This window comes from Sorex fumeus, unplaced genomic scaffold, assembly GCF_029834395.1.
Source record: "Sorex fumeus unplaced genomic scaffold, SorFum_2.1 ptg000063l, whole genome shotgun sequence".
Taxonomy (NCBI): domain Eukaryota; kingdom Metazoa; phylum Chordata; class Mammalia; order Eulipotyphla; family Soricidae; genus Sorex; species Sorex fumeus.
Genome location: NW_026606120.1, coordinates 53,770,818 through 53,784,973, shown reverse-complemented (window position 1 = coordinate 53,784,973; position 14,156 = coordinate 53,770,818). Strand labels below are relative to the sequence as shown.

At 59.0% G+C, this 14,156-nt stretch overlaps 1 protein-coding gene across 2 annotated transcripts in view; it reads right to left on the bottom strand.

Moving 5' to 3' along the window:
* Positions 1-4,877: 4,877 nt before the first annotated feature.
* TMEM132E (transmembrane protein 132E) overlaps positions 4,878-14,156 on the bottom strand; it is a 51,756-nt gene continuing 42,477 nt past the window's right edge. Inside the window, exons 5-9 of one of the 2 annotated variants that reach the window (XM_056126676.1) lie at positions 13,895-14,038; positions 11,477-11,682; positions 9,057-9,345; positions 6,686-6,877; positions 4,878-5,978 (exon numbers count right to left, since the gene is read on the bottom strand). In XM_056126676.1, the coding sequence (XP_055982651.1) occupies positions 4,923-5,978; positions 6,686-6,877; positions 9,057-9,345; positions 11,477-11,682; positions 13,895-14,038 (1,887 nt within the window). In that variant the 3' untranslated portion in view covers positions 4,878-4,922. The remainder of the gene's footprint in view (positions 5,979-6,685; positions 6,878-9,056; positions 9,346-11,476; positions 11,683-13,894; positions 14,039-14,156) is intronic. The other variant, XM_056126677.1, reaches the window with a different exon arrangement.

Below are 14,156 nucleotides of genomic sequence, written 5' to 3'. Positions count from 1 at the left end.
CTATGTGACATTCGGTCATTTGCTAGACCTGACACCTCCCCGCTGACCCCCGGTGCCTTGACTCACCCTTATGTGAAGTTATGGATGCAGGCAAACTCTTCATGACAGCACCTGCTTTCTCCCTGGGGTGCCCGGTTCCCAGAGGCATTTGGGAAAGGGGTCTGAAGGAGCAGCTCATCTGTCCTTCCCTCATCTCCAAGCGGAAAAGTCTGTGGCTTAATACCATTGTATACACCAGTTTCTTCTGTAACTAATTACTACTGCATACACCATTTTTTTCTGCTGAGCACCACTGTATGCACCAGCTTCTCCTGTAACTGAACACCACCATATGCGGCAGCTTCTTCTGTAGCTGAGCGCCACTGTATGCAGTAGCTTCTCCTGTAGCTGAGCACCACTGTTTGCACCAGCTTCTATCTTTCCTGGTCTGTCCTTTCCACCGTGGCAGCGTCCCAGTCTCCCCACCCCTACACAACTTTCTTCTTCCTTCTCTCATGGAGAGGGCGTGATCTGAGGCTGACATTGACCTCTCCGCCCCACTCCCCGCATGACCCCTCTTCTCATTCATGCTCTTTGTGTTTTCTATCAGGAAAGCCTGTGCACAGATGGACAGCTGAGGAACACACAGGAGTGGAGAGCTGCCTCGGACCTCCAGTTCCCCTGCTCGCCTCTCCCCATGCTTCCTGGACTTCCCTAGGCCCTGGCCTCAGCAAAGTCTTGGCTGTTTGTCCGTGTCTGCCCTTCCTCCTTGGCTAAGCACGTGCAAGCGCACAGCCATAAGGTGATCCTGGTCAGCGCAGTGATACTGGTCAGCACTCGTGTGCCTCTTCCTGGCCTCCAGTTCCCGCAGGGTCCAGCAAGCAGCGGTGGCTTCACATGTCAGAGAAATGAGGGCTCCCACAATCCAGTGCTCACAAGCCAGCACCCCTCCTGGCCGCCAGTCGGCCTGCTGGGCCCATGCTGGTGCCTCTCTCTCTCCCCATAAGCGGTGGTTGTAGGCACGGAAAAGGCAGTAAGGAAGCTTATAGGAAACTCCCAAAGGTGGGATCAGGCAAAAGCCTTGCTAGTTTGCATTTGGATTTTGGTCAGCAAACATTTGTTGAGCTCTCGTCAATTCCAGGCACCAGGACTCAGTGAAATCACTGAGCTGGGGCCGGGGAGATGGCTCAAGGGGTCCTGCCTGGCATGTGCAAGGTTCTGAGTTGGGTCCCCAGCACTACCTGACCCTGAGAACCAGTCCTTAAAAGTGACAGCAACCTTGGCCCACCTCTCTCCAGACGCCAAGTCCAAGCGATTTGATATTTGAATGACAGGTCTGTGGAGGGCTGGGTATTCAGTCCTCATGCCCAGCTTAGGATTCTACCCTGGACACAGCATCTCCCCAACGTTGCCACGCTACCTACTCTGGTTTCCATTGTTTTTTTTTTTCTCATGTATTTGGAGGCCACACCCAGTGTTACTCAGCGCTTATTCCTGGCTCTGTGCTCAAGGATCACTCCTAGCAGGACTCAGGGGGCTATATGGGATGCCAGGGATCAAACCCATGCATGGAAAGCAAACACCTTACCTGCTGTACTATTATTGTTCTAGCCCTAAGTAGCCTCATTCCCAAGTATATCATGGACAGGGTCAGCTGAGTCAGTAGGTCCTTCCAGCCTCACATCTTATCTGAAATAACAGACTGGATCGCAGCAGACTCCATTCCCAGAGACCTTCTAGGTGCCAGGAGCATCAGTTGCTGTGGTGCCCACGCCACCCTCATACCTTCCCAGCACACTCCCTCATGGGGCAGAGGGGTGTGGAGGGCAGGCTCCAGTCAACACAGCCCAGGCCTGGCCTTGCCCAGAAACTGCTCTGTGTGTGTGTGTGTGTGTGTGTGTGTGTGTGTGTGTGTCACAGGAGTTTGGGTTGGGGGCTGGTGAGGCCAGACTGCCTTAGCAGGGGTCTTTTCTGGGCTGTGGCCTGTACTGGGTCCAGGGAGGTCGCAAACAGAGAGACCAGCGGAGCACCTTGGCTCTCTCCCGTCTGATTTACCAGTGGGTGTCCCCTGCCCCTGTCTTTCCCCTCGATGTACAGAGAAGAGACACTTTCCTGAGAGGGGGTCAGTGAGGGGAATCCCACTAAAAGATGGAAGGAAGGAATGAAGGAAGGAAGGAAGGGAGGGAGGGAGGGAGGGAGGACGGGAGGAAGGGAGGAAGAGAGAGAGGGAGGGAGGAAGGAAGAGAGGAAGGAAGGAAGGGAGGGAGGAAGGAAGGAAGGGAGGAAGGAAGGAAGGAAGGAAGGAAGGGAGGGAGGGAGGGAGGGAGGGAGGGAGGTAGGGAGGGAGAGAAAAGGCAAGGAAGGAAGGGAGGCGCCTTCTCCAGATGGAATCCCGGTGACCATGAGCTTCTACAAGCATGGCTCTGGCATGCGAGTACCAGGACTATTTTCCGAACTGCAATGGGGCTGCCCTGGCTCCCAGGCAACCTCTGATTCCGGAAGTCATGCCCACAACCCACCCCCAGTGCCATCTTACAGCATACAGCAGTGAAGAAAAAAACCAGCTGGAGGGCCCCATTGCTCCCGGAGAATTCTCTGGGCCCCATCCAGAGCCGATATCACTGGGAGGTCCCAGATGGGGTAGGAGCCGTTTCCCTGCCTTCTCCAGATGGAATCTCGGTGACCATGAGCTTCTACAAGCATGGCTCTGGCATGGCGGTACCAGGACTATTTTCCGAACCACACGGCCACATAAGCAGCTGCACAATATTTCCTGATATGCAAAGTGATCAGTGGAAAGTAAATGATCTAGCATTTGTCCCTGAAAATCAGACTTGAGTGGTGGTGGGAAAATCTGAGCAAAAAATAACGACTGGACTGTGTATTTAACTATGGTGCTATGCTGCCCTGGGAGGGGAAGGGTGTCTGCCTGTCCCCCTCTGTGGTGGCGGCATGGTGGCCTGCATCTTTTAGATCCTAATTAACAGCCAGGTGTGAGACTGCATTGATGAGGCATGTGGGGCTTCATGGGATAGGGGTGGAATTGGCCCTGCTCCCCACCATGACAATGCTCCGGGCTACCACCCTCCAAATGCCTCCTCTGGCTTCTGACCGACCATGATCCTAAAGGCACACATACCAATCTCGGAACCCAGGGGCTTCTGGCAGTAATCCCTCTACGTTTATTACTAAAATATCAGAAATCCAAATTCGCGTGGCAGCTATTGTGGCCACACGACATCATATGCTCTTCATAATCAGCAACAGAAAACAAATTTTCTAATGATGTCTTTGTGGCAGGTCTGAATGTTGGGGAAAATTCCAAATAATAATGTCGGGTCTTTTGTTGTAATATTGAATGTGATCAACAGAGCAACAGAGAGAAAGAGAGAGAGAGAGAGAGAGAGAGAGAGAGAGAGAGAGAGTAAAGTGGAAATCTGCCACACAGGCAGGGGGAGGTTGGGAGGGGGGTATACTGGGGTTCTTGGTGGTGGAAAATGTGCACTGGTGAAGGGACGGGTGTTTGATCATTGTATGACCAACTGAGACTTGAACTGAAAGGCTTTGTGACTGTTCTCACGGTGATTCAATAAATAAATAAATAAAAATAAATAAATATAAAAAAGGGAAGAGAGGAAGGAAAGAAGGAAGGGAGGATGGAAGGAAGGAGGGAGGGAAGGAAGGAAGGAAGGAAGGAAGGAAGGAAGGAAGGGAGAGAGGGCGTGAGGAAGGAAGGAAAGAAGGGAGGAAGGAAGGGAGGGAGGGAGGGAGTGAGGAAGGAAGGAGGGAAGGACCGGACCTAGGTGTGCTCCCCATTTTTCTGTGCTTTTCTTCCCACTAGCCCTGAGCCATCACGGCAGCCTCCTGGAGGTAGCCCCCTCCCTAAGGCCCCACCTCTGCAGGAGGGTCTCACAAGGCGTGACCCCTCCAAGGACCAGGTCCGGTTCGGCCGCCTTCCCCTCCTGTGTCACGTCGCCAGCGTGCCTGCAGCAAACAGACGCACATGTGCACCCAGCCTGTGCGCCTGCTGCGTGCGCGCGCGCGCAGAAGGAAGACACGGAGGCGGCTGCCGGGTCCTTTCGGTTCTCGAGGAGCGGCTGCTCCCACCCCTTTCCGTCGCCTGCATTTTATTTCATTAAAAATCAAACACAGTGGAGGGTAGAGCCCGAGAGAAGAGTGGCCATGGGGCGGGCGGGCGGTGCCAGCTCTCCCTTTCTCTCTGCCCACCCCGAGGTCCTTCACAGCGTTCCTGGTGCCTCTCCCGCTCCCACCGCGGGGGACAGGGTCCCAGTGCTCAGTGGGGTGGGAGGAGCGGCTAAGGCATGGTGCTGACCGGGGACCTCTTCTGCCCGGGCCCCTGCCCACGGCCCTCGGAGATCCCTGGGTCTCTCTCGAGCCCCCCACCGACGGTCCCCGAGCCTGGGGAGTCATAGACGCTGCTACTAGAGGGTCCCCCCAGCCCACAATGTCCCCTCCACAGCAAGATCCTTGGCAGCGCAGGCCGCCGCCCTGTCCCCACCCCGCAGGACAGAAATCCCTGAATAGTGGTTTGAGAAAAGTCTCTGTGCAGCTTGAGACACAAGACCCTCCCCCATGTCTCCCCCAGCCTCCCCCCCAAGAGGGAAGGGGGGCGCCTATGGGCGGCAAGGGTGGGGCACAGTGTGGGTTCCCCGCCCCCAAGTTCTGCCTCCTTCTCGTCCTCCCCCAGGGCAGAGGGCTGCGGTTTGAAAAGGGCGACAGGGTCTGGCATCACTCCGCTGCTAGCAGACTCCGAGCTCTCCTCCAGCAGGGCGCAAAGGGTCCGTCTGGCAGGAGGGCGGAGCCACAGAGAACAGAGCCGCAGGCCGGATGTTCAAATCCACTCGCAGCCTTCGGCCAGGGGTCTGGGGAACCCCCCTTGGGGAGCCCAGCCTGCCAGCGACCGGCCCATCACCATCTCGCCTCTAGGCCATCTCTTTGATTCTGCGCATGTAGTTGTGCAGGTCTGGCGGGGGCATGGGGCGCCCGCTGCCCGCCACGTCGGGGCAGCCCCAGCCCAGGCCCTCCTCATCCTCCTCGTCCTCCTCGCCGGCGGGCACCGAGTCATAGGCCAGCTCCTCCGAGGGCAGCGTGGTGAAGGTGGAAAACTTGACCCGCTTGCGCTTGGAGGTGGGCGAGCTGGCGGGGTCCTCGGCCTGGTCCCGGGCCGAGCCCCCCGACGAGCCGTCCCCCCGCCCATGCACCTGGCTCTGGACGCTGGTCTGCGAGCTGCCGCTGCTGTGGTGGTCGCCATGGCAGCAGGCGGGCACCGTCTCCAACGGGTTGCCCACGGGCGGCGACAGCTCGCCCTGCACCCGCAGCGGCTGCCCGTTGCCCAGAAACACCCAGTGGTGGGAATGGTCCATGCTGGTCTGGCCCTCGGGCGGGATGCGCTTGTGGCGGTAGCGCAGCACGAAGACGATGCAGTTGATGAGAAAGACGAGGATGGCCAGGCAGAAGACGCCCAGCAGCGCGTACATGCCGATCTCCAGGTCTGTCAGGCCCCGCGGCATCTGCAGGAAGCCAGTGGGCAGCGGCAGGATGTCCTCCGTGGGCAGCACGGCAGGGCTGCCGGTGCCCTGGCCGGGTGCCCCAGGCGGAGGGAACGCCGTACCGGGGGGCCCAGCTCCCCGCGCCTCGTCCTCGCCCCCGCCGGGCCCTGGCTGGCTGGGTCCCGGGTAGTCGTAGGTGGGGTCTTCCTCGTCCCGCCCAAAGTGCACGCGCAGGCCCACAGGGGTGGTGGCCAGCACACTCTTGCGCTTGGTCTTCTGGCAGCTCTCGGCGATGCTGAGCTCGGCCCGGAGCAGTTCCCCGGCCCCCTCGGCCTGGGCCACCACCAGCGGGAAGGCCCGGTCCTGGGTCACCTTGGCCACCCGCTCGTCCAGGCTGCTCACCAGCAGCCCATAGTCCCGAGGGCTGTAGAGGGAGAGGGGGGCCGTGGTGCCGTCGCTGTAGGAGAGCCAGATGCTCAGGAGGCCTTCCTGGAGGAGGAAGCAAGGATGAGAACATGGGAGCTGGCCACTTCCAGGTGGGATCCTGAGCCCCGGGGTTGAGGGCGGGCCCAGGCACTGGCTCTCAGTGGGGATCCCGGGAACAGTGCCAGTGGGGGGCTCAGGAAGGACTGAGCTGGGAGGTGACCCATTCTGCAACATCCCAGTCTGCTTCCTGCCTTCCCCCCTTCTCCTCCATGAGTTGGAGGTCATCTCTGCCCTGGGTGTCAAGCCCCCCACCCCCAGGCCTGCTCCTGACACTCGGACCCCAGCTCTATCTCGGTCTACACTGCCCTCCTGAGAGCCCACCTGGCTGCAGGGGAAGGCTTGAGCCCTAGGGAGGAGGATCTGGCCTGGGGCTACCGTGTCCAGCTCAGGGGCCCCCTCTCTGTGGCTCCACCCCCATTCCCACTCTGCCCATGTAAGTAGGCATACCTGTAGGGGAGTGCAGTGGGGGTCCCGGGGGGAGCAGAGGCGTGGGCCCGCTGAGAATGTGGGAGCAGGAGGAACACAGTGGGGTGGGAGGGGTGCAGGAATGGAGACTCAGTCGGACCCCTGGTGTAGACAGCAGCAGGTGCGGGGCGTGACGGGGGGGGGGGGGGAACAGCCCTGACATTTGCCAAAGGGCACTTGGGGGCACTCATGGGGTCCCGGGAATCCCCCTCACTCCCCAGGAGAGGCCGTGGCCATACAGTTACCTGCTTGAGGAAACTGAGGGTCTGCTGGGCGGCCGTGGTGGCCAGGATGGTGTGGCTGCTGCCTGGGCTGGGCCTCAGGGATAGTGCCAGGCTGGCTACCACCTGTGCCTGCAGCTGCGTGATGCTGACCTTCTCCTCCGTCACCGTGAGCAGCGTCTCCCCGAGCACGGACTCGGTCAGCGGGGACACCACCTGGGCCAGAACAGGGGTGGGGTCAGACCGTGCCCTCCTGGGCCCTCGGCCCACCTGAGAGGAGTCCCCTTGGGGCTTTGCTGGAGGGGAAGGGGCTGGAGGCTGGAGCCAGGTTCCTGGTGTGGGTCGTGGCTCTGGGAATCAGGCAGGAGTGGGAGAGAGAGAGTTGGGAAGGGGTGAGACACAGCACCCCCCTCCCCCCCAGAGTGAGAACCAGCAATGGCTGCTCAGTCCCTGAGTCAGGAGACCTTGGTGAGGGGGTGAGGGGGCAGGGGGGGGGGTGCAGTGACCAGGGCTGTGGCAGTCGCTCCAGGGCTACTCCTGCTGATTCCTGGTGGGGGACCAGGGGGCACAAACCATGTTGTTTATTTTAAAAAATCTAAGTCTGTTTGGGGCCACACCCTGCTGTGCTCAGGACTTACTCCTGGCTCTGTGCTCCAGGATCAATCCTGGCAGTGCAGGGCCGGAGCAATAGTACAGCGGGTAGGGTGTTTGCTTTGCACATGGCCAATCCGGGTTCAATCCCCAGCATCCCATATGTTCCCCTGAGCACCATTAGGAGTAATTCCTGAGTGCAGAGCCAGGAATAACCTCTGAGCATTTCTGGATGTGTGACCTGAAAAGCCAAAAAAAAAAAAAACCCGAAATCCTGGCAGTGCTCCGGGACCGTATGCCATTTCGGAGATCCTATGTGAGGCAAGCTCCTTACCCTCCCCATCCCTGTACTAGAGCTCCAGGCCCTGGGAATGAACATAGATATAGGTATAGATATAGATATAATTTTTTAAAGAGAGGGTTGGGAAAGATAGCACAGGGAGTAGGGACTTGGCCTTGCATGTGGCTGGCCCAAGTTCCATCCACGGCACCACATACGACCTCCTGAGTGTGGCCAGGGGTCACTCCTGAGCTGAGCAAGAAGAGCCCTCTCATACCAATGTGGGTGGCCCCCAAACCCAGGGAATGAATACATGAATACCTGAGAAACCTCCCAATCCTTAAGTCAGATCCTTTGCCTCCCAAAATGCCTGCAAGCTGAGCCCAGCTCTTGGGCACAGGGAACATTGTCTTCAGGGGAGGGATTTTCATCTGATGATGCGGGAGGTCGGATCGGTGCATGCAAGACAAATGCCCTACCGCTGTGCTATCCCTCCAGCCCAACAACAAACATTGTCCTCCCATCATTCATCAATTTGCTCGAGTGGGCCCAGTAACGTCTTCATTTTGAGACTTGTTGTTACTGTGTCTGGCATTTCAAATATGTCACGGGGAGCTTGCCAGGCTTTGCTGCGCGGACAAGATACTCTCGGTAGCTTGCAGGGCTCTCCGAGAGGCGTGGAGGAATCAAACCCAGCTCGGTCAGGCTGGCTGTGCACACTGTAAATGCCCTACCGCTGTGCTATGGTTCTAGCCCGAGTTCGATTCCTCTGCCCCTCTTGGAGAGCCTGGCAAGCTACCGAGAGTATCTCACATGCACGGCAAAGCCTGGCAAGCTACCCGTGACATATTCAATATGCCAAACACAGTAACAACAAGTCTCAAAAAATGGAGATGTTACTGGGCCCACTCAAGCGAATCGATGAACAATGGGAGGACAGTGTTTGTTTTGTGTTTTGACACGGAGGAAGGTCCGAGCTGAGTCCCTGGGTAGGACCCTTCCTGGCCACAAGGCTGACTTGCCCTCTTCCTGCGTGCACCCGCTCTCACCCTGAGCCTCGCAGGGCTGGGGGTGTGGGTCAGGCTGGGCAGGAGCCTCACTAAGGTGAAACAGAGGCGTCTGATCTTTGATGGCAGGTGGAAAAGCCTTTCTTCTTGGGGGGTTTTCCTTGGGGAGCAGGGGAGTGTGGGAACAGGGCTCGCAAGTATGCTCTGGAGGCCAGGGCACCCCTGGCAGCTCTTCGCCTGCTGAGCTGATGGTTGAGTCGGCTGTGGGATGTGGCACTACTCAGGCCATGCACTGCTGGGGGTCACCAGGGCCATGCCTGGTGGTACTCGGGGTTCACATGGTGCCAAGGGTTGGGTGTGGGCAAGGAATGTGCCTTAACCCCTGGACCATCTTCCCATCTCCAGAAAGTATGTTCCTGGGGTGTCAGGGATGCCTCTGGAGGCTGAGACACACGAATCCAGACCCTACAGCACCAGGGCCCTCCCCTCCCAGGTCAACAAGGTGCCAGGTACCTACCTTGAAGGGGGTGGTACCCGGTTCCAGGCCTGCCAGGGTGCTGCTGTCCACCAGGCGTGCCACCCGGGGGTCACCCACTCGCAGGAAGTCACTGACCAGGTCGGTGACCTCCACCAGCCAGTCTGGGCCTAGCATGGGGACCACCTGGCCGGTGCCCTCGGACGATGTGGTGTGGAACTGGGTGAAGACCTGCAGGGTGGCGTGCTGGTACTGCAGGGTACAGCCGCGGCTGGCGCTCTGTCGCCGTTCCTCCTCGTCCTCGTCCTCATCCTCACTCTCCCGAGCTGACCTGCAGAGGTGACACGTGCTTCAGATTCGGTCCTCGCCTGTGCCCTGCAGGTCCCCCCAGCGAGCTGCCGGGTTGCCTTCCTCCTGGCAGCCAGGGCTTCCAGACGGTTCGTTCCCCCCAAAAGGACTTTCTTGGTCGTGTTGGGTCCCCTGCTGCCTCTGCTGGGCTCAACCCATGCCCCCGAATGCATGGCATCAACTTGCTCCTCCTCCCCAACCCTCCCTGAGCAAAGGCGCCCCTGCTCACAGGGCACTGCGGAGCTTGGCCTAATGGTGGTGCACCATGCCAAGGCATCGAGCAAACTAATACGGTGAACTTGGAGGTTTAATGCCCTAAACACACACACACACACACACACACACACACAGCAAGTGCAGGCTGGGCTCCTACTGCTGCTCGGAGAGAAACTGAGAGGAGAGATTCTGCGGGGAAAGTGGGTGAGAGGAACTGAAACAGGACTCTAGGCTTGTGAGTGACCCTGACCACCAGCCTGAACTCCGCAGGAAGGGGTTCTGGTGAGTACATTCCATGGGTCCAAAGACCGGAACATTCATCCCTGCAGGGATGCTCACCCACGCTCCCTAACAGCAGTCTTGCGCAGTGCCATCAGGCGTGAGTGCGGCCACTTCACAGACGAGGAAACCGAGGCACGGAGTGGGCATGCCAGTCTCCCAAGGGCAGATTCGGAGCCCAAACCCAGGCTACCCGACATGCACGGGCACTCTAGCCTCACCTCGGAGCTGGCGAGGTGCAGAACTGAGGGGCCGGTGGGTCGGGATCTGAGCACGATCCCTGGGGAATTCACATGGGCCTGGCAGGGGCGGCACAGGCTCTCCCAGACCCCCATCCCCACGTGGCTGCCAGCCGCTGGCTCCAGCCCTACCCAGCCCACTCCCCAACACCCGCCATTCTCCACCTCTGCTCTTCCCTGCTGGATTTTCTCCCCGGAGGCAATGAGTGGGTGAGAGGAGGGTGTGAGCACCCAGACATGCCTGCAGATGGACAAGTGCAGGTGTGAGAGTCACTCACCCCATCCCCTGCCCGGCTCCTTTCCATCTGTCCTCTATCTTTTTTTAAACTTTTAATTCATTTATTTATTTTGGGTTTTCTGGGTCACACCTGGCAATGCTCTGGGGTTACTCCTGGCTCAGCACTCCGCAATTATTCCTGGCAATGCTTGGGGGACCACACAGATGCCAGGGATAGAACCTGGGTCGGCCATGTGCAAGGCAAATGCCCTCCCCACTGTACTATTGCTCTGTCCCATTCCCTCTAATCTGTTCTTTACGGCATCACTCAGGAGTCACCTCTTCCTAGAAGGCTGCCTTGACTTTTCTGAGTTCTCTCCTTGGTGCCACTTGATTCGCTGCACATGGGGCTTCCCGGTTCCCTCACAATGGCCATGCTGCCAGACCCAGGGCTTGGCCAGGTCAGACACCAGTCCCACTCACCCTGCTACTCTGTCAGCTCGTGAAACACAGTAACTATGCAAGAAAGGTGTGTTGATTGCATAAGTGACCCGCAGACTGTGGAAGTCCTCACTTAACCTTGTTGGCAGCGTCTCAGAAATTGCTAAGTGAAGACAAACAATGCCTAAGGCGACCCATCTCCCCCTGAGCCGATCTGAAACCAATGAAGTTCCTACAACCTATTTCTGGTCGTAAAAATATCCCTGAACTTCTAAATAAAGAACCCCCAACGCTTCCAGGACTAAATAATACTGAATTCATTCTCTAACCCACACATTCCAGTGCAAGCCTGCCCGCTGGCCTCACGCAGCCGGGCCCCGAAGCTCAGGGATTAGGCAGGGCTGAGCTCTGGACAAGGGGACCCGAGGTGCCGCACACACACCTGAACGCCAAGTGGGACTGAGGGGACGCCACGGAGGCACCTTTCAGGGGGAGATCTTTGCAGACATGGGAAGGCCATGCACACCCCACACAGACAGCAGTTCCCAAACTGATAGGGACCCTGAAACAATCTCCCCTGAGACAACCTCCGTCAAGGGCCTGGGGTCCACCTGGGGCCTTAGATCCCATGGCACAGATGGTGCAGATCTGCAGGTCTGCAGGTATCACTCTGGCCCAGCTCCCGTGTGGGTGTGTGTGCTGGGGGTGGGGAGGGATTGTACCTCCGGTCAGGGAGGATGGGCACCCTCCAGCCCTTCACTTGGCTGAGGCGGGCGTCCGAGAGCTCGATGTGTAGGGGCAGCTTGGGCACCCAGACCGTCATCTCGAGGGGGGCTTGAAGCACGTCGTAGCGGAAGGTGACCCTGGCGTTCATGGACCCCCGCGTCTCCTTCCCGCTCACGAACACGTAGTCGCAGCTGCTGGAGACCTGGGGAGGAGAAGCGGGGGGCATTGTGTGTGTGGTGAGGGGGGCACATCAACCCAGGCGACCCTGCAGGGGGCTCCAGTCCCACACACAGGACCAGGACGACTGACCACTGGAGGGTGAGAGGGGACACTCCCCGGGGCTGGAGGGGAAGGATGCACGGGTGGGGGGCACAGAACAGAATTCTCCTTCGATGTGTCACTCCCATCTGTCCCTATGGCTGCTCCACCCTGCAGGGGTTTCTTCTTGGGCATGGGGGTGGGAGAGGCTTTACTCTCTTGCTGGGAGCCGCTTCTGACCTGCTGACCCCTCCCCCACATGACTAAGCAGGCTCTAGAGCCACAGAGTGATGGGCAGCAGGCAGACACTGCCCAACCCAGCAGGACACGGCTGCCCAGCCCATGGAGTCCGAGCAGAAGGGCAGGGGCAGGGCTGGCCAAAGGGCAGCAAGAAAAGGGGCAGCGGATTCATTCCGGGTGAGGGGGCTGCTCCCAGGAGGGGCTGAGGAGGAGGAGAGAGGAAACAGGAAACGGGACCTGCGGGCACTGGCAGGTAGAAGGTGCCACCGCTGGGGTGTTGCCTGCCCATGTCCACGCCCATCTCCATGGTAACGTGCCTTCCCCCAGGTTCCCAGGGGGCCTGGGTTCACTGAATGCAGCCTGCTGGCTACTGCGCCCACTCACACAGGTGTCCCCGGCAGCGCTGTGGGCAGTCGCGTGGCGGGTGATGCACCCTGGGCCCACGCACACACCTGGCGCTCCGGGGAGCCCAGCACCAAGGACCCACGGTGTCCACCGCTCTGCCCTCGGCAGGGGACACCCAAGACGTTCTGGTGGGGAGCTCTGGAGTCATCTGTGTACGGTGGAGGGGTCCCCTAGACCTTGGCAACCATCCCCGTGGATGCCTGGGGTGGGCAGAGGGAGGTGAGGGTGGCCCTGCCAGAAATGCTCACTTCCCTCTCGAGAAGGCAGAGAATTCCAGCTGAGGGCTGGCAAATTCCACGGAGAGTGCTGGCGACTGCTATAAAGAACTGGAGCGATCTCATCGAGGACGGAAACTAATTCCGTTTCAGATCTCTGCTTATTCCCCTTGGTACGGACGCCAGCACGGCTCTGCTGGGTGGGCTGTGTGTGTGTGTGTGTGTGTGTGTGTGTGTGTGTGTGTGTGTGTGTGCGCGTGCGTGCATGCGTGTGTGTGTGTGTGTGTGTGTGTGTTGATGGGGGAGGAGGTGAAGGGGGGTGAGGGCTTGGGAGCAAGCACCTTTCCATGTGCCCACAGCAGGGATGCGGGGTGGGACCCTCCATGAGCTCTGCTCTCTGGGGTGCTGGTCTTTCCGGGGTGTTGGGGATGGGTGGAGTGAGCCTCGGGCTCTCAGAGATCCGGGGTGGGGTGGAGAGAGAGACAGAGAGAGAGAGAGTCGCTGTGGTGTGTGGGAAGGGGGTCCATGCGCCCTCTCTTCCTAATCCCTGATGCTGAGGGACTCAGAGGGACCCTGCCCCTTGTCCACTCATTTGACGGGATGACAGTGGAGGCTGGTATGCCCAACAGGCTTCAGCACTGACTGCCCCCTGCCCGTGTCACTGCCCACTCCCCAACCGAGTGTCTCAGGCCGGGTGGGAGAGGAAGGTGGATCTACACGTGCTCCCCAAAGGAGAGGGAGACCTGGACCATCCAGTGACTGTCCTTCGGTGCAGCCTCGGGGAATGCGGAGCCCAGATAGGGGTGTGCGGGGGAGGGGGCGTGGGAGAGACTTTGGGGAGGAGTTGGCAGGGGCTGTGCCCAAGTGGCTCCTTCCTCATACAACCTTTGCTCCTGGCCTAACTTACATGCTTCCAGAAGCTTCCTCCTGGAGCTAATCTCCATCGGCACTGAGGGGTGGTCCTTTTCTCACCCCATCCCATGCCTGGCCTGCAGGGGACAGTGGGAATCAACAGTGACATACACCCTCTCACACACCCTCACACCCAGACAGCGTCTCACCTCAGCCTGCCATGGCTTCTTCCACATTCTTACAGGAAGACTTCTAGGATGGCCAGGCATGAACAGGGCTTCTTGAGATATCTGTAGCTCTCCCACACACACAGCCTTTTCCCTCCCCATTTTACTACCCGGGGGAGGGGCTGTCCTGGAAGCAAACTCTCTTCTAGTTTGGGGCTCTGCTCCCTGTGAGGATCTGAGCCCTTTCCCCCGGGGCCCCCAGCTCCAGGAAGCCCACCTTGATGATGTCCTCATTGTCAGACTCGCACTCTACAAAGGCAGAGACATCCAGGACAAGGCCAGTCACCTCGATGGCGATCACTTTGACAGGGATGGCCACTGTCCGGCCGGTCAGGATGGCTGTGTTGATGATCTCAGTGTCCTGGGGGAAAGAGAAGTTGCCTATTGGGGTGCTGTGGTATTCTGTCCTCCCAGGACACCCTGGACCCTGGCTGTCCCCATGCCGTAGAGGGGTCACCTGATCCCGTCACCTAGACCTG